The sequence below is a fragment of the Kogia breviceps genome, chromosome 12 (assembly GCF_026419965.1).
Source record: "Kogia breviceps isolate mKogBre1 chromosome 12, mKogBre1 haplotype 1, whole genome shotgun sequence".
Lineage (NCBI taxonomy): Eukaryota > Metazoa > Chordata > Mammalia > Artiodactyla > Physeteridae > Kogia > Kogia breviceps.
In genome coordinates, this window is record NC_081321.1 from 102,571,530 (window position 1) to 102,590,481 (window position 18,952).

The 18,952-nt window shown below is 49.3% G+C and overlaps 1 protein-coding gene across 25 annotated transcripts; it reads right to left on the bottom strand.

The window, feature by feature from the left end:
* Positions 1-3,250: 3,250 nt before the first annotated feature.
* Positions 3,251-17,295, bottom strand: RABL2B (RAB, member of RAS oncogene family like 2B). Of its 25 annotated transcripts, none has more exons than XR_010835989.1 (10): positions 17,226-17,295; positions 15,449-15,610; positions 10,752-10,781; positions 9,535-9,614; positions 8,828-8,907; positions 6,528-6,639; positions 6,087-6,184; positions 5,603-5,686; positions 4,974-5,425; positions 3,251-4,869 (listed from the first exon to the last, which is right to left on the bottom strand). XR_010835989.1 is itself a non-coding variant. In XM_059080561.2 (9 exons), the coding sequence occupies exons 2-9, from the start codon at positions 15,553-15,555 to the stop codon at positions 5,345-5,347; spliced, it is 669 nt and encodes a 222-aa protein (XP_058936544.1). In that variant the 5' UTR covers positions 15,556-15,610; positions 17,226-17,295; the 3' UTR covers positions 3,251-5,344. The 25 variants fall into 25 exon arrangements, 22 of the variants coding, with proteins under 22 accessions (XP_058936544.1, XP_058936543.1, XP_066866673.1 ...); XR_010835990.1 differs by having other exon boundaries at positions 17,032-17,246; XR_010835991.1 differs by lacking the exon at positions 9,535-9,614 and having other exon boundaries at positions 10,641-10,781; positions 17,226-17,264.
* Between the last annotated feature and the right edge of the window lie 1,657 nt (positions 17,296-18,952).

Sequence of the window (18,952 nt, forward strand, 5' to 3'; positions counted from 1 at the left end):
AAAGAGATGCTTTCTGGACTTCTTCCTGTCTGCCCTCCCCAGCTCAATCCCTCATCTCAACTACCTTGCCTCCTCCGTTCACCGCCCGACAAGTTGGAATTGCTTGTATTGATGATGTCAGTTGTGGGTCTTTTTAAATCTTGATTTAAAAAACTAGAACAAGGTGACCTGGGGCTGTGGTCCAGGTAGTCATTTGGCGCTTAGTGTCTCTGCATATTAAATCAACGGGCCTCCCAGCTCCCGTGAGGTGAGCTGACTAGAAATGAAGGGTGTGCATCCCAGTCTGCTGGAAGCCATGCTCTCCTGGTGGTGTGAAGAGACAGACCCACGAGAGGAATCTGTCCTTAGTTTGTTTCTTCTCTCCTCCTTGAGGTGGAAAATTCTGCCCTGGGCCTGTGATCTGTAGCTGACACTTGGGTCTCCTTCCTGGAGAGACAGGGCTGAGCTCAAGGAACACTTGGATGGGAGCTGCAGAGTCTAGGCGGCGGGTTCTTGCATACCTTCTGCAAACTTCCCATGCACGTGACTATAACCTAATCCCCTTCTTATATTTTCACTGTTCATATTACTCTCTGACTTATTGTTTTTCATTTACCAAATACAGACATTTCCGTATTAGCACATATGGACCCCTTCTCTAACTACGCTCCACAGTAGGGGCATTTATGAGCCATAGTGTCACGTTTCCTTCCTAGGAAGGAACTTCCAGTCTTCCATTTTAGCTCCCCCCTCAGTTGCACGTTTCCCCACATCTGGTTCATAACAAAGTCATCAATCCTTGCCAATCTAATGGATGTTTTAAATTTCATTTTTAAAATTATGAATGAAGCTGTTTATAAGTGAAGCGAGACTCTTTGATCGGCCTTCATGTCCCTGTGGATACTCTTGCCCTGAAATGGCTCACAGATCCTGGAGCAGAAGGCCCTGCCCACAGGAGGAGCAGGGAAGAAATGGATAACATGTATCCATGTCAGTTGGGAGTCCGCCTGCCGGTGCAGAGGATGCGGGTTCGTGCCCTGGTCCAGGAAGATCCCACATGCCGCAGAGCAGCTGGGACCGTGAGCCATGGCCGCTGAGCCTGCGCCTCCGGAGCCTGTGTTCCGCTACGGGAGAGGCCACAACAGTGAGAGGCCCGCGTACCGCAAAAAAAAAGTCAGCTGTTTCTATAAACAGCAATGGACAAATAAAAAAGTAGATAGTATCTAAAAAAATCTGGAAATAAATTTAACCAAGAAGTGAGAGATTCATACGTGAAAAGTACAAACATTGCTGAAAGAAGTTAGATATAAATAAATGGGGAAAAAAAGGGAAGACATCCAGTATTCATGAATTGGAAGACTTAATATTGTTAAGATGTCAAAACGATCTTTAGGAAGAAGTTGAAGGACTCATAACTTCCCAAGTTCCAAACTGTACTACAAAGCTACAGTAATTGAAATAGTGTGGTATTGGCATAAGGATAGACATCTAGACCAATGTAAGAGGACTGAGAGTCCAGAAATAAACTCATAAAACTATGACCAACTGATTTTTGACAAAGGTGGCAAGACCATTCAGACAGAAAAGAATAGTGTTCTTGACAAATATTGCTAGGACAATTGGATATCCACATGCAAAGGTATGAAGCTGGATCCCTACGTTATACTATATATAAAAATTAACTCAAAATGGATCAATGACTTACATATAAGAGCTAAAACCATAAAACTCTTAAAAGAGAACATAAGGGTAAGTCTTCATGACCTTGGACTTAGCAATGGATTCATACTTGAATAGTTGTTTCTCCGAATAAATAATAATAAATGTATCTCAAAACCACAATGAAGTACCCCTTCATAACTACTAAGATGGCTTATCTTTAAAAATGGAAAATAACAAGTGCTAGCAAGGATGTGGGAAATTGGAACTCTTGTACATTGCTTGTAGGACTGTAAAATGGTGGTTCCACTGTGGAAAACACATTGGCAATTCCTCAAAAGTTTACACATAAAATTACTATGTGATCTTTTTTTTTTTTAAAAATAAATTTATTTGTTTTTGGCTGTGTTGAAAGCTGTGCGCGGGCTTTCTCTGGCTGTGGTGAGTGGGGGCTACTCTGCATTGGGGTGCGTGGGCTTCTCATTGTGGTGGCTTCTCTTGTTGCGGAGCACAGATTCTAGGTGCACGGGCTCAGTAGTTGTGGCATGTGGGCTCAGTAGTTGTGGCACATGGGCTTAGTTGCTCCGTGGCATGCGGGATCTTCCTGGACCAGGGATGGAACCTGTGTCCCCTGCACTGGCAGGAGGATTCTTAAACCACTGCACCACCAGGGAAGTCCCACTATATGATGTTGTAATTCCACTCCTAGGTACACTGTGCTATGCCCTCCTCCCCCACGCCCCCAATTTTAAATGTTGAAGCCCTTACCCTCATGTGATTGTATTTGGAGCCACGGTCTTCCGGAAGTAATTAAGGTTAAATGAGGTCATAAGGGTGGGGCCCTAATTAGGATGTCATGATGGGGGTCACAGGATATAGTCTCTTTTTAAAAAAAAACTATTTATTTTTTGGCTGCGTTGAGTCTTTGTTGCTGTGCGTGGGCTTTCTCCAGGTGTGGCGAGCGGGGGCTACTCTTTGTTGTGGTGCGCGGGTTTCTCATTGCGTTGGCTTCTCGTTGCGCGGCACAGGCTCTAGAGCGCAGGCTCAGTAGTTGTGGAGCACGGGCTTAGTTGCTCTGTGGCACGTGGGATCTTCCCGGACCTGGGCTCGAACCCGGGCCCCGGCACTGGCAGGTGGATTCTTAACCACTGTGCCACCAGGGAAGTCCCAGGATATAGTCTTTTAAGAGGAATCTACCTGAACACATAGAGGTCATGTGGGCACACAGTGAGACGGCAGCTGCCTACAAGCCAAGAGAAGAGGCTTCAGCATGAAACCTACCTTGCCAGCACCTTGATCTTAGACTTCCCGGCCTCCAGGACTGTGAGAGATAAATACCTGTTGTAGGCCACCCAGTCAGTGGTCTCTTGTTACAGCAGCCTGAGCAGACTCTGACACCCAAAAGAATTGAAAACTGCTCATATAAGCCCACGTATAAGCGTGTTCACAGCAGCACTATTTGCAATAGCTGAAAGGTGGATCCAAACGTCCATCAATGGATGAATGGATAGACGTGTGGTATTTAATACAATGGAACATTATTTAGCCATAGAAAGGAATGAAGTGCATGATATATGCGTGAATCTTGAAAACATGCTGAGTGAAAGACACAAAAGGTCACATATTGTTTTATTTCATTTATATGAAATATCCAGAATAGATAAATCCATAGAAACAGAAAGAACGTAGATCAGTATTTACAAGGGGCTGAGGGGAGGGAGTGTTGGAGAGAAACTACTTAATGAGTAAGGGGTTTGACTTCAGAGCGGTGGAAATGTTTTAGAACTAGATAGAGGTGATAGCTGCACGACGCCGTAACTGCGCTAAACGGCACTGCATTGTGTACTTCAATTTTATGTTACGTAATTTCACCTCAATACATTATTTCAAGAAGACTCAGGGGTGGTGTTCCTGTATGTCAGGATGCAATGGTCTTGAAGAAGCAGGTGGATATGAGCAATGCATGGGCAGGCGGCCATGGATATCGCTGGCACCCTGCCTGAGCACGTATCCCCTACCTGCTTTGCGTGCTGAAACTCACAGCTGCCCTCTCCCCAGACACTGTCCCGGCTGAAACAGGAGCCGCTTTGCCCTGGACACTACGTGTCATCCCCTCCTCCTCCTCACACACTTGGCCAACTGGCTCAAAAAGGCCCCTGGTCTCCAAGTGGGACCATCCTTGTGGGGCAGTTTGTCCTCCAGAGCTTCCCTAGGAAGGGGGAGACTGAAGCTGGTCCCCAGCAGAGACAGAAAACTGCCGCAATAAGTCATCTGAACAAGAGTTGCCTTCGTAGGCTTTGCTTCTAGGGAACCTGATGCAAAATGGTTACGTAAAACCAATACTGACGGTGAATCATACGGTTTTTGAATTGTATCTCAGTGAAGCCATTATATTTAAAAAAACACTTATTAATCATTTATAATAACTAAAGGGTTGTTTTTGTTGTTGTTTTTAAAAGTACATCTCATCAGGGTAACACGTTCCTGGAATTTCCTGGTCGGGTTAAATCTGTGAAGTTGAAATTGTAAGTGTCAGTAATCTAAAGGGTAAAGATGCTTGTTCTTGACTCCCAAACAAACACCCATTCTTTTAAAAACACTAGATTCCACTGAAATGGTCTCTGTGACAATAAATCAAGAGATAACACGACAGATCACAGCCGTCTCCCCTTTTCAATGTGGCTGATGATCCGCTCATTCTCTTGTGACTTTTTGCTCAGAGAAATCCATATCCACAAAGCATGCACATCTATTCACTGTAAATAAAAATAAATTTAAAAACTGGAAATGCTGTACAAGATGATCATAAAAACATCCTAGTGGAGGTAAATGGAAAAGGCAGCGTAACAGCTCTCAGCAGCCCTTGCCACCCAAGGAGGCACAACGTCCACACCAGTCCTCAAAAAAAAAAAAAAAAATCCTCCCTTGTTGAAATAGAGGTTTTAAAGGGAGCTTTCCTAAAGTCAATGTCTTACAATGCAAACGGGTGTGCCTTGTGGTGTGGCTGTATTGCCCCTTGATGTTTACAGCTACGATGTCTGTGTATTACTAAGTATGGCCAGGCCAGTCACCTGCCTTCACGTGATGTTAACAACGAACTTGGGCCTGTGATCTCGGCCTCGCTGCTCATCAACGCACTGGCTGTACCTAGAAGAACTCCGGAAAAACTTATGGAACGAACAGCTCTCTGCTCAAAACCCTTTTCTTAAAATGGTTGGTTCCGTTGGGAGACTATAAAGAGGAAAAAGGATAGTCAGGAATTAGAAACCATTCCCTTGGTAGAAATGCAACGAATAGGCCCTGAGGTCAGTTCTGGGAGGGGAAAAAAACCCCACCTAAAGTTCCTTTTATTTAAGAGACACACACAGAATGTTCCCCAGTTTTCTTCACCGTCCCACATAACCTGGAGGGTCCATCCTTAATTCTGCCTCAGGGTCTGGTGTGGGCCTCACACCTGTTGACGGCACTCGCTGGCGTTGACCCCTTCGCTGCCCCTGACTGCAGGGCAGGGACCAACCGTGCAGGGTCAGGTCTCACGGGCCACGTTGGTGGGGGAGCAAATGGGGTGGTTGGCTCTGCGGGAGGTGTAGCAGGGGACGGCCCGGAGGAAGGTCTCAAGATGGTGGTGAAGGACCGCCGGAGGGAGGGGTGTTCTGAACCCCCCTCCCCGCTGGGTCGGCCACGCAGGGAGGCCCGCTTCCGGGACTCAGGAGGGAGACGGGCTCTCCACGCGGCCACGCCGCTCTTTGTGCAGCATATCCTCCTCCTCCTGCTCCAAGCTGATGTTCTGTGAACAAGGTTGCAGGTGAGGCCTGGCTTGGCACTTGCCCAGCTGTAGCTCTGACAGGGCAGTGCCCTCGACGAGCACGCGTTGCCCGCAAAGTCAGTCTACTGGGTTATGCTCTGCACCGCTATGAAGAGAAGCCGCTTTCTCTATGCCACCTGACGTTCGGGCCTGACCTACCTCAAGCTCCTGCAAAACCTCATCCATGAAGTCCCGGGAGTTCTGTTTGTAAGACACAGCTAATCGAATTGCATCGCTGAAGAGCTGGAGGTAAAGTGAAGGCGGTGGGAAGGAAAACAAGGCTGTGGGGCCAGTGGCCCGGACTCTGCCTGCCCTGTACCCACTGGCCCCGTCCTCGTCCTATGTCCACACAGTACCCCACCCGAAACTCAGCAAGGTCACTCCTCAATTCACCTTTTCCCTGTCAGCCTGACCCCACGCACGGTCAATGTACCTTTTCTTCAGCAAGGCCAACCCGTCCCCGCCCCTACTGTCAATGCTCACACGACCCCTTCCCGTCACCACATGCTCAGCACAGCCCCCACAACAGGGCCCGTCCTCTCCACCATCCCTGCAGCCAGCGCTTCTCGCCGTCGCTTCCCTGGTAACTTCAGCACCAGGCCTCCCCCGGCCTTACGAGACTGCCTCTGCAGCCCCCCATTACCTTCACAACGTTGGTACCATCAGCAGCCGAGACAAAGTACAGGGGCAGGGAGAACTTCCTGGCAAAACTGAAGCTTTTTTGGGTCATCTTTATGTCTGCTGTAGAGAGAAGGGAGGACATGGGCCTATCTACAAGGGAAAGCAAGAGAACTTTGCAGGGTGGGTCACTGGCGGTCCCCATCCTAGGAAGAGGGGTGAGCAGGGACGACCAGGGGGCGTGGCTTAGAAGGAGTTCATTCTACTGGGGCGGACCCGTGTCTCGGGACGGCAGCTCGGCTCACTTGGACCCGTACTGGGAGGGCAGTGATGGCAGGCAACGGGGGGCTGTATGTCGGGAAGAAGAATGGACCATGGATGGTTCGCTGGCCCCGGAAAGGAAGAGGAAACGTGTGATGGTGGGCCCCCCACGAACTGCTGGCACCCAGATGTAGGGTGGCCTCACCATCGATTTTATTGGCCACCACGATGCATGGAATCTCTGGCCTGAACTCCCGAAGCTCCGTATACCAGGTGCTCAGGTTCTTGTAGGTGATTTTCCTCTGCACGTCAAATACCTGCAATTAGCAGAGGAGAGAAGACAGGCCAAGTGCATCAGTGTCTCTGCATATGCCACCCCCAGGTGACACACACACAAGCAGGCAAACACGGGCTTGGGAACTCGGACCATGCACCACTCTGAGCTGCATCATGCCCTCTAACCACAAAGGCTACGCCTCGCCCCCCCCTCACCCTCTAGAACCTTCATCTTGTCACCTAACCTTATTTACCTATTTTAACCAGATGTTATCATTTTACTTATTGTATCATTTACCTATTGATAAGTCCGTTACAAATGGTAAGCTTTTTGTTTTTTTCTTAGTCTAACTACTGCTTAAACTTTGTTTAAAAACTCCTTTGTAATGGGACTTCCCTGCTGGTCCAGTGGTTAAGGCTCCACACTTCCAAGGCAGGGAGTGTGGGTTCGATCCCTGGTTGGGGAACCAAGATCCCACATGCCACGCATTGGTGTGGCCAAAAAAACCCAACGAAACACCTCCTCCATGATAATCTTAAATGTTTCTAGAATTTCCTTTCAGTTATTTTGATTTACTTTTAATTTTGTATTTTAAACTTTGTAGAAGTACTTTTGTCTTTCATGATTTTGTAGCTTATCATGATTTTATTGACGTTCTATAATTTATAGTTTTCACCTATTTCCAAGCACCCGCAAGCAGCACGAGCGGTGATGGGCTCTAAGGGCAGGGGGAACGGAAGTCCTGAGGTGCTTCAAGTTGCTGCTACAGGCTCCTTCCAGCCCCTCACGGGAGCTCCTCAAAGGCCAGCTTCCTGTTGCCAAGCCACCTCCAGAACAGACTCACATGTCCAAACTGCGCCGGCACAACAGTGGACTGAGATGCACAGCCCTGTAACCTGCTGGAAGGGCAGATCTTACTTCTAAAGAACCCAGCCCTTCAAGGGAGTAACCGTGTCCAGGGCCAGGGGTCCCCCCTGCGCAGCAGCTGTCCCACCGGAGGCAGCAGGAGGTCCACCCTGAGAGGCTCTTCTCTGGCACTCCCCAGGCCCGTTTCAATAAATGACTACTCTGTCCCGAATTTCCAATAAAGACTTCTTCTAAAATACGCTTGGAATGAAACTTCCGGAATCTGCTTCACACCTCCCACGGCTGCCTGCCACGGTCACTGTCAGTCCCCCTTTGTCCAGGTCTGCTTTCCTGAGCTTCCTCTCCTTGTTTTGAGAGCCGAGGAGGAACTGGTTAGGCTGAGAAGCATACCCTTTGGGGTTTCAAGGTGGAGGGTGGAACCCCAGCTCCCTCTGGGACTATCAGGTCCCCACGTGGTCACGAGAGGCTGAGCGCTTTCTACCGGCAAGGCCCCCTACAGCAGGCCGGGGCTGGTGGTAGGCACCTGCAGGTACAGGGATGCAGGGATGCTGGCGGGACAAACACCCCAGGTCTCAGAAGAGGGCCCAGAAGGAGCTAATGGGGATGTGTCAGAGGCAAGAGGTCACAACTGCTGGCACTAGTCTGCCCCCGTTTGCCTTACCCTGCTACCCTCTTTTGTTTTGTCCCATTATAGGTACTAGCATTAAGTTTTGGAAAATTTCAAGAGATCTTGTGCTTAAGGGACAGAAGAGCCTGAGAAAGGAGCCAGCGAGTTTGTGGGCAGGAGGTCCTAAAGGACACAGGTTCACAGTTCCTCTATTCGTGGCCCTTGCCACAGCTGAGTGTCAGGCTCTCCTGCAGCACTTGTTACCCGCTGGCTACTGGCGTGGACCTCTGAGGGCTGTGCTCTAGACAGCGAAGTGAGAGGCTGAGAGGCAGGAGGGGCCATTATGGGGGGGGAAAGTTCCCTGGGAAGCAGCGCCCGCTCAGCCCTGGCATCTGCCCCTAGAGAGCAGCGGATGAGGGTGGCCTCAGGAGCTTGCCTGAGTAGGCAGGCCGCCATTGGGAGGGACCGTGTTTGACTCTTAGACGCGCTGCCCGCTGATGAAGCCCTGAACTTGCTCCTCCCGCTGGAACGGTGGCTCCATACATGCCCTCATCCCCTACCCCCGGAAGGGAAGCTGGCCCTGGCACGTTCTCACTCAGAGCCTCTGGGAAGCACGTGCAGTCTGCAGCCTGCCCTGATCCCTCCCTCGAGCACCCGGCCCTGGTGAGGAGGGCTCAGTCCTGCTGGGCCCGTCACCCCTTCACCCCTCGGGCCAGACCTGCCCAGAGCCTTTGCCCTCCAGTTGGCTTCATACCATGATGCAGGCGTGGGCCTTGTGGTAGTAGGAGGCGTGCATGCTCTGGAACCGCTCTTGGCCTGCTGTGTCCCAGAAGTCTGCAATGTGAACACAGCTCTGCTGCCTGATGGGGCACGAAGGGCAGGGAGCCGCAGACACTGAGCATGTCTGCGCAGCGCCCGTGTTCAGAAACACGCGGGAGGGTGCGGAGGGACAGAGACCACACAGCTCGCAGGTGTGCTGTCAGGATGTAACGTACCTGGGTGTGCGTGGGGGCGGGTGAGAGGGAGACACAGGGCCGGGAGGAAGGAGAATGCAGGCAGGAAGCCCCGAGAGGGAGAGGGTCAGGGCCTCCTTCCCCCACCTATGAGAAGCAGGACGCTCCAAGGTCAAAACTAGGCCCAATTCCCATGTGTGCCGATCACAGATGGTGGACACAGTCAGGCCGGACGCGTGGCCTGGCCAAGGGGAAGGTTGTGACCCCACTTAAAGCCAAACCCTTTGCGGCAGACGACCTTCAGACCAGCCCTGTTATTTCTTTACGCTGGCGGAAGAGCACCGGAACAGAAGCCCGCGCGCTTCCTCCCAGCCGCCCGGCTTCCTGGCTCTCTGGGTTGTACCTCTCACCCTTCAGCCTTGCCCGGGGTCTCACTTCCCCCTGCCTGACTCTCTCCCCCCACTTCTCCCTCTCGAGAGTGGGCGTGGCTCGGCACCACGCTGCTCACCCACGAGGACGGTCTTGCCGTCTACCGTGGCCGTGTGCTTGTACAGGGTCAGGGCGAACGTGGACAGCTGCTGGGGCTGACTGCAGTTAGGTTAAGGAGCAAAGGTGAATGAAAAGAGACGTAAGAAAGGGGCTGGGGGGTGGTTGCCGGTGTGATGGAATGGGCCCTCTCTCTCCTTTTGTAAGAAGTTATTTAGATTTTAAACGGAATGAGTGTTGCAGACAGAGGATCAACTTCAAATATCACAGGCACAAGCTCCATGGAAAGGCGAGGGGTGGGAGAGGTTGGGATTACGTCCTGGCTATCTAGGTGCACGGGAAAACATGGAATGGAATTTACAGAACAGCTGTGTCTGAAGCAGCAGCGCGGAGCTGGCAAATGAGACCGTGGGGACGCCCCAGCTCCTCGTGGATGGAGCTCCTGCTCTCCGGCCAGAGAGGAAAGGCAGCCGTGAGAAGCAGCATGACAGTTCCAGGGAAGAAAGATCTTCATAAGCCAGACAGCTGACACACTGTTTACGGACTGTAGCTGGCTTTTTGCAATCCTGAAGCTGCAAGATGCTGTGTGGTTTAACCGTCCGCGCTGGGATGTGCAGGTGGGCGGGGGCAAAGCCGAACTTGGTAGAAGGTGAAGCGGGGCACACTTAGAGTCTACCATGGGGGGCCGGGGCCCCGGGCAGCCCTCGAGCAGGAGGCTCTGTTCCAATGTTCTCAATGGACTCACTCGGGAGGCTTTTAAAAACCATCCCAACTGCCTCACTCCAAACCTGCACAACGCACCGATTCAAGGAAGGAGGGTGGGGCTGGCAGGTTATTTTACAAAGTTGATTCATACCAGAGAATGTTGAAATAGTAGAGAGCCCAAGCTCTGAGGTCGGAGACGTTAAGTGACTTGGCCAGTGGCAGAGCCGCTAAGAAGGAAGAGGTGGGGTTTGAGCCCAAGCACTTGGCGAGGCGCTTAGTGTTATAGCCATTCCACTGCCTTCCTAGTATAAAGCAAATCCAAATGTGAGTAAGCTTCAAAATGTGCAGCACCAACTACATGCGATGCCATGTAGGTCGGCTGGTGAGAAACCAGCACGAAATGAACCCCGTGAGTTTACTCACTTATCCCTGCTCCCTGGACCACTGGAGCAAAAGGGTGAGCAGTGGGGCTGAGTGGGCATGAGGCTGGAAAGGGCCACAGGAACAAGGAGCACTTCAGAACTTGAAGGATACAATCCATCCATGAGAAATCTCTCCATAAGTCTGTAAGGAGAATGTGCAAGGTGGTCAGGTGCACCCCTCAACGCTCCTCCTCCTTGCCCCTGTCGCACCACCCAAGGGTTGAAAACTTGGAAGCCAGCTGTGGCTTCCCCCCTCCCATTCCTTCCACAGCTACACAGCTTCCTTTCAAGGACAATGCCCAGGAACCACCCACCCACCCTCTTTCTGACTCCCCTTAAGTTCCTGACACCCACAGATGCTTTCCCTGTGGGCAGGGACCCCAGCTTACTCCTTTTAGGGAATAAACAAACTGTGGTACATCTATACTATGGACTACTACTCATCAATAGCAAGGAACAGATTACTGATATACCCAACAATTTGAACAAATCTTAAGGGTATTATGCTGAGTGAAAAAGGTCACATGTTGTATAATTCCTTGTATACAATGTTGCCAAGATGACGCAATTATAGAAATGGAGTATATTAGTGGTTACAGGGGTTAGGGGTGGTAGGAGGTGAAGTGGGGTGGGTGTGACTATAAATGCACAGCACAACCAAGGCCTCTGCAGTGATGGAACAGTTCTGTATCTTGAGTCCAGTGATGCTTACACAAATCTACACGTGACAAAATGACACAGAATTATACATATGCATTAAAGTAATGCGAGTTTCCTGAATTTGATCTTGTACTACAGTTATGTAAGATATAACCACTGGGGAAACTGGATGAAGAGTACACAGGCCCTCTCTGTATTCTCTTTGCAACATCCTGTAAACCTGTTACTTCAAAATGAAAAGTTAAGGGCTTCCCTGGTGGCGCAATGGTTGGGAGTCTGCCTGCCAATGCAGGGGACACGGGTTCGCGCCCTGGTCTAGGAGGATCCCACGTGCCGCGGAGCAACTGGGCCCACAGAGCAACTGGGCCGTGAGCCGCAATTACTGAGCCTGCGCGTCTGGAGCCTGTGCTCCGCAATGAGAGAGGCCGTGATAGTGAGAGGCCCGTGCACCACAATGAAGAGTGGCCCCCGCTTGCCACAACTGGAGAGAGCCCGCGTGCAACAACGAAGACCCAACACAGCCAAAAATAAATAAATAAATAAATTAAAAAAAAAAAAAGAAAGTAGTTAATAAATTACAGTTATGCATCACTAGTTTAAAAAAAAATGGGGGCTTCCCTGGTGGCACAGTGGTTGAGAATCCACCTGCCGATGCAGGGGACATGGGTTCGTGCCCCGGTCCAGGAAGATCCCACATGCCGTGGAACTGCTGGGCCCGTGAGCCATGGCCACTGAGTCTGTGCATCCGGAGCCTGTGCTCCGCAACGGGAGAGGCTACAACAGTGAGAGGCCCGCGTGGCACAAAAAAAAAAAAACAAAAAAGAAAAAAAAAAAGAAAAGTTAAGAACAAAACAAAACAAAACAGACTGGGAAAAGATATGTGCAATGCCAATCACTGACAAAGAATTAATATACAGAGATTATGAACAGCTCTGATACCTGAATAAGAGAACACACATACAACCTGGGTCCTAAGAATATGAACAGGAAGTTCAGAAGAATGGCTAAAAAACATATGAAAAGATGCTCAATCTTGAATGATTTTAATGTAAATTAATGATTTTCATGCCAATTAAAATAAAATGAAGTAGCACACATATCCTTCAGATTAGCAAATTTGAAAAAGTCATATGATACCAAATGTTGCAGATTTTGTGGAGCAACAGAAACTCTTGTACTGTGCCGGTAGGAGTGTGAACTTAATATACCACTACTTTGGAGAGCAACTGGGATAAGTCAAAGTTTGAGCTAATCCTAAAACTGGGCAATTTCACCCCAAGTCTAATAGACTGTGTGCCCAAGATGATAGGCATAAAAATATTCACTGCAGTATTGTGTCTAATACCATAAAAATGATAATTTCGTAACTGTTCTTCAATGGAAGAATGGACAAATATATTTTAGTACAAAAAAATTTTAAAAAAATGACTGAGTGATTGCCATTTGCCAGATACTATGCTAGGTGCCATGATATAACATTTAACAAAACAGAGAAAAATTCCTGTCTTTGTGGAGCTTACAGTCGAGTGGGTGAAGACAAACAGTAAACATACACTTAAAATATATATAGCCATGTGTATGGTCACTGGATTTAGAACAAAAGCATTACTGCAATTCAATGGGGTAAAGGATTGTTTTATCAAGGAATGGTGTGGAAACAATTGGATATCTGTGTAGGAAAAAAATGAACCTTGAGGACATTACATAAAATGGTGGAGTATGAAGTTCTGTGGGTCACTCCCTCAACTGAAACAGCCAATAACTGGAAAAAATGATCAGAATCAACTATTTCAGAACTCTGGAACCTGACTGGACACGATGACCAGTAGAGTGCTGGATAAAAGGAGAGTGCTGGCCTTGTGCGGAAGAACAACACGCACAAGCCAGCAACGGTCACCCACTCCTCAGGCCCACTGCAGCTAGGCAGTGACCTGTGTTCCAAACGTCTGGCTCCAGTAGAGACACTTTCCTCAAAAAGTCTGGCTGAGGAGCCGGATCTCAGCTCTCTCAGGCTTCAGAGTCTTCCCCTGCTTGCATCTGTTGGAAATTTAAAGGGATAGGAATACATCTTTGTTTCTTTCCCCCTTTGGAGCCAAATATTTAAGGAAATCTTCATCAGGTCACTGTCTGATCACAGATAATGGAATAGAAATATCAGTGACCACACACAAGAAGGAATATACACTTTGCAAAAATAGTATGGAAAGTTACAAGTGGATACTCCAGCTCTAAACAAGCAGAAATCAGCCACCCGAGGAGTGGGAATATCTAAGTTCCAAAGTCACCACATCAAAATACTCAGAATGTCTAATTAGCAACCAGAAAATTACAAAGCATACAAAGAAACAGGAAGGTATAGCCTATTCTCATGATAAAAAGAATTTAACAGAAACAATACCTGAAGAAATCCAGACCCTGGAAGTACTAGTCAAAGAAGTTAAATCAATTATCTGAAATATGCTCAAAAAACTAAAGAAAACCATGGACAAAGAACTAAAGGAAATTAGAAAGCAATATATAAACAGAATGAGAGTATTAATAAAGAGATAGAAATTATGAAAAGAAACCAAACGGATATTCTGGAGCTGAAAAGTACAATAATTTAAATGAAAAACTCCCTAGATGGTTTCAACAGCATACTTGAGAAGGCAGAAGAAAGGATCAGCTTGAAGATAAGGCAACTGGAATTATCCAGTCTGAGAAGCAGAAAGAAAAGTGAGTAAAAATGACCAGTGCCTAAGGAGCCTATAAGACAACATAAATCATCCTAACACATGCATCATAAATAGAAGAGGGGTGGGGGCAGAGAGACTATTTGAAGAAATAGTGGCTAAAAACTTCCCAAACCTGATGCAAGACATGAATGTACACACCCAGGAAGCTCAACAAACTCCAAACAGGATAAACTCACAGAGATCCACATTATAGGCAAATTGTCAAAACTCAAAGACAAAATCCTCAATAAGATAAACAGCCAATTTCTCATCAGACACCACTGAGATCAGAAGGCAGTGGAATGATATATTTAAAGTCCTGAAAAAAAATTGTCAACAAAGAATTCTATGTTCAGCAAACTATCCTTCAAGAATGAAGGAGAAATTAAGACATTCCCAGATAAACATAAGCTGATGTGGCTTATTACCAGTAGATCTGTCCTATAAGAAATGGTACAATAAGTCCTTTAGGTTGAAATGAAAGGACATTAGACAGTAACTTGAAGCCGTATGAAGAAATAAAGATCTTCAGTAAAGGTAGCTACACAGGTAAATATAACAACCAGTATTCTTGGGCTTCCCTGGTGGTGCAGTGGATGGCAATCTGCCTCCCAAAGCAGGGGACACAGGTTCCATCCCTGGTCCAGGAAGATCCCACATGCTGCAGAGCAACTAAGCCCATGCGCCACAACTACTGAGCCTGTGCTCTACAGCCCACGAACCACAACTACTGAGCCCGTGTGCCACAACTACTGAAGCCTGTGCACATAAAGCCCATGCTCTGCAACAAGAGAAGCCACCGCAATGAGAAGCCCACTCACCTCAAAAGAGTAGACCCCGCTCAATGCAACTAGAGAAAGCCCGCACGCAGCAACCAAGAGCCAACACAGTCAAAAATAAATAAAAATTAAATCTTTTAAGAAAAAAAATATCTTTACGCTGATTATAGTCATGCATCATTTCTATCCACTCTTCTCAACTCTGAGTTCTTTCAAGACAGTATCTTCACCACCTTTCTTCGACCTGTCGCTGGCTGTGCCAGTCACACTTCTCACACTTTCCTCTCCCCATTCCCGCTGTCTGCATCTTGCAATCTCTCAGCCCCACACCACACACCAGAACACCCCAGCTCTCACCTCACCAGGACTGCTTCAGTAGTCTCTAGGGTGACCCGTCCCATACTTTCTGCCAGGACTCATGGATAAAGCTCAATTTCCTCAGTCCTGTGACTTGTCCCTGGGGACGCCCTCCTCCCCAAACACACACAGCTGCTGATGTGATGCTCCCTTGTTCCCCCATGCAGACCTGGGCTCCAGTCAAGACTACTCTCTCACCACTCCCATAGAAGCCATGCTCCTCTATGCCTCTGGAGGATTTTTCTAATAACCCAGAGCCACTCTGGGCCTGGAATTTCTTCCCTAATCTCCCGACATACTTGGACTTGCCCACAGCGCTGTCCCCCAGGCAGATGATTTTCACATTGTCATCGGCATCGTATTTCTCTTGGTCCAGCTCACAGGGTTTGGCTCTGTCCCCGGCCATTGGCTCCTGGCCGTAGAAGGGGGATCAGCTCAGGGGAGGGGGGTCTTGTCACCGTCTGCAAAGATCAAGAAGAGGCTATTGTTAAAGAGGTGAGAAGTCCCCCCCCACCAAATCCACTTCCTTTTCCTGGACAGGGGAGACAATGAGCTGACAAGAGAGGGGCCCAAGGAAACACTTTCATCCTTCTCTATTCACCACCAACCTGGCTAGCACTTGCTGAATCACGGGGCTGGAATCTTGTCCCCACCTAGATCTTCCGAGAGGGGTTTACCTTATGTCACCTCTTTACTTCAGCTATGCTCAGAACCACAGCTCCCACTCCCACCTGGAGAGACTATTCTAAAGCCATGTTGAAGCTTTACAAGTTTTACCTACAAGCGTTTTCTCACTTGTAAAGCAGGGACAAAAATCAGTGCCCACATCACATGATTGAGTTGAGACACTGTCTGACAGAGACAGGGCTCTGTAAGCCTGAATTCTCATCACTGAATGACAGATCACACAGCCAAAGAAACCTAACCTGTATTCCTGACCCTCTACCTCATGCTTCTCACTCCCACCTCATTTTCCATCCTACTGCCATCAGCAGCTGCCTTTTCCTCTCTTAAACCAGGCATTCCCCAGACTCTCTTCTCTAGGGTTATTTCAACCTCTACTAGTTTCAGGTATCTCCTAAATGCTGATGATGTCAAATCTGTATCTCCACAGAGATCGCTTCCCTCAGTGCCGGACTCAGGTATGCAATTGCCTACCAGATTTTGAACAGCGAACTATTCCACACAGGCAAAAATAACCTGTGAAACCTAAGCCCTGCCCACCCCAAAGTCGCTCCTCACGTTCCCTGTCTGTACAATACATCACCAGCCACCCAATCCCAACATCGAGGCGTAACACTCTCTCGCTCGATTCCACTACCCTCATGTCCTTAAGCCCAAGTATAACTCCACAAACATTACTGGGAATGTGCCGTAGTCCACACTCTGAGTTAACTCAGCACACAGAAATGATGCATCGACAACGCAACATCAGTGCTCGCACTTACTCATGGTTCATCACGGGTACATCTTGCACCCGGATAGGAGACACGATGGCAAAGTCTACTGTGGCAAGAGCTATGACAGACGTGCACACAGGGTGGAAAATACTGACAGGACCCCTGAGTTTCCCTAACTGCAATGCTATTGTTTCTGCTCAGGTACGGACTCAGCCTTCTTTACCGAGGTACCCTCAGCCTCAAAAGCAGTGACTGGGAAGTGGCAGATGCTTGATAAGCATAACGAGGGGCTGTCCCTTCCACTTTCACCCTGTAGCTGGAGCGACCTGTTCGGAAGCCAAACGCAGCCAAACCCGTTCTCAAAGACCTTCAATGGTTGTCGATGTCCTCGCCACCACCCCCACCGTTGCCAGAACCCACTGTCCCGTTCTTCCCCCCACTGGCCAAGGGCCCGAGGACGGCCTCGGAGGAGCGGTTCCCACATGCGAGGCCGCCACCCGCGCGGCTTCGTCTTCTCGGCCGTTCCCGGGCGAGGGCTGGAGATCAGGAGCGCCGCAGGTCGGTCCGCCCACGGCCAGCCGCCCTCAGCGCCCCGAGTCCCCCTCGGATCCGCCCCGTCCCGGACCCTGCCCTGTCTCGGACCCCGCGAGTCAGCCCGGGTCCCACCGCTGCTCACTCAGCTTCCGGCGCTGCCCGCGTCCTCGCAGATGCTACGCAACCGCGCAAGGACCCTAGGAAGGCTGCCCGGCCAAAGGCCTGAAGGACCTCGCCGGGGGCTGGCTGGCTAGTGCAGTGCCGGGCGAGAGTACTGCTGGTCAATGAGTATCCGGACGAGGCCAGCCTGGGGCTTCCAATAGCCGGAGTCTGGGGTGGGCTTTGGCCCCGGGACTGAGCCAAGGTTCAAGCGACTGTAGGCCTTGGGGAGTGACTGGGAGGCCGGGGGGAACGACTGGGGAAGCGTTCCTGAGGCGTGGGGGCGGGGCCTGTGGCGTGTAGGGCGGGGTGCAGGCATGGGGGCAGGGTGCTCAGGTGCGGTGGGTGGACCATAGGTGTTGGGGGCCGCGTCTTGTGTGGGAGTTGGTGCCCAAGTGCGGGGGCTTCTTTGGGGGTGATGGAAGGGGCGCAGGGCAGCGCTGGGGAAAGTGGAGGGGTGGGGCCTCGTGTGGGAGGCAGAAGACTAGGTGATTTCTAAAGTTTGTAATTCTCTCTTGGGGCGATTCTGAGCATATTTTTCTTTCTTTTTAAAATATTTATTTAAATATTTATTTATTTATTTTTGGTCTTTGTTGCTGCACGCGGGCTTTCTCTAGTTGCAGCGAGAGGGGGCTACTCTTCGTTGCGGTGCGCCGGCTTCTCATTGCGGTGGCTTCTCGTTGCGGAGCAGGGGCTCTAGGCACCCGGGCTTGAGTAGTTGTGGCTGTGGCTCGCGGGTTCTAGAGCGCAGGCTCAGAAGTTGTGGCTCACGGGCTTAGTTGCTCTGCGGCATCTGGGATCTTCCTGGACCAGGGATGGAACCTGCGTTCCCTGCATTGGCAGGCGGACTCTTAACCACTGCGCCACCAGGGAAACCCCATGAGCATATTTTTTCTACTCCATTGTTGTTAACCGAGAATTGGGACAGCCACGACTGAGCCAGGTTTATCAGGGAACCTAGTTCTCCCCTCACAGCTCAGCAGTGAGAGCTGGCTCAGGGGCATTCATTGATTTATTCAAGAAGTACCCGTTGAGGGCAGCTGTGGGCTAAGACAGGCATTCCTCCTGGGGACTGAGGGTACAGCGGAGAGCAACAGAGCTGCCATCTTGGAGCTGACTTTCCAGTGGGGCAGACGTGTAAATCAACTAGCTGTTGTAATAAAATTACAGACAAATCCTCTGAAGGAAGTGCGCGGGGAGCCGGGAGAAAGCAACAGGGAAAGTGAGCTGGGCTTCAGTGGGTAATTAGGCACTAACCTAGGGAAAGGCCCCACTCAAAGTCTGTCTGGCAAAAGAGCCTTTTGGAACGGAGTTAGAGTAGTCATTGTATGATTTGTGTTCTTTTAAATTTGTTAAGTTGTGTTTCATGGCCCAGAATGTGGTCCGTTTTGGTATATGTTCCATGTAAGCTTGAGAAGAATGTGTATTCTGCTGTTGGATGAAGTAGTGTATAGATGTCCATTATATCCAGTTGATTGAAGGTGCTGTTGAGTTCAGCTACGTCCTCACTGATTTTCTGCCTGCTGGCTCTGTCCATTTTTGAGAGAGGGGTGTTGAAGTCTCAAAATAATACTGGAATCATCTGTTTCTCATTGCTGTTCTTCTTTTTGCCTCAAGTAGTTTGACACCCTGTTGTTTGGTACATACATTAAGGATTGCATGTCTTCTTGAAATATTGACCCCTTTATCATTATGTAATACCTCTGTTTA

What these genes read in the sequence shown, in the direction of transcription:
- RABL2B (XM_059080560.2), bottom strand. Translation starts at nt 15,555, where the DNA reads ATGGCCGGGGACAGAGCCAAACCCTGTGAGCTGGACCAAGAGAAATAC. An exon ending in AGATTTCTCATGGATGGATT is followed by an intron (nt 9,615 to 10,751) that starts GTATCCTTCAAG and finishes ACCTAACTGCAG; the next exon opens with TCAGCCCCAGCAGCTGTCCA. An exon ending in ATGGTACCAACGTTGTGAAG is followed by an intron (nt 5,687 to 6,086) that starts GTAATGGGGGGC and finishes CTTTACCTCCAG; the next exon opens with CTCTTCAGCGATGCAATTCG.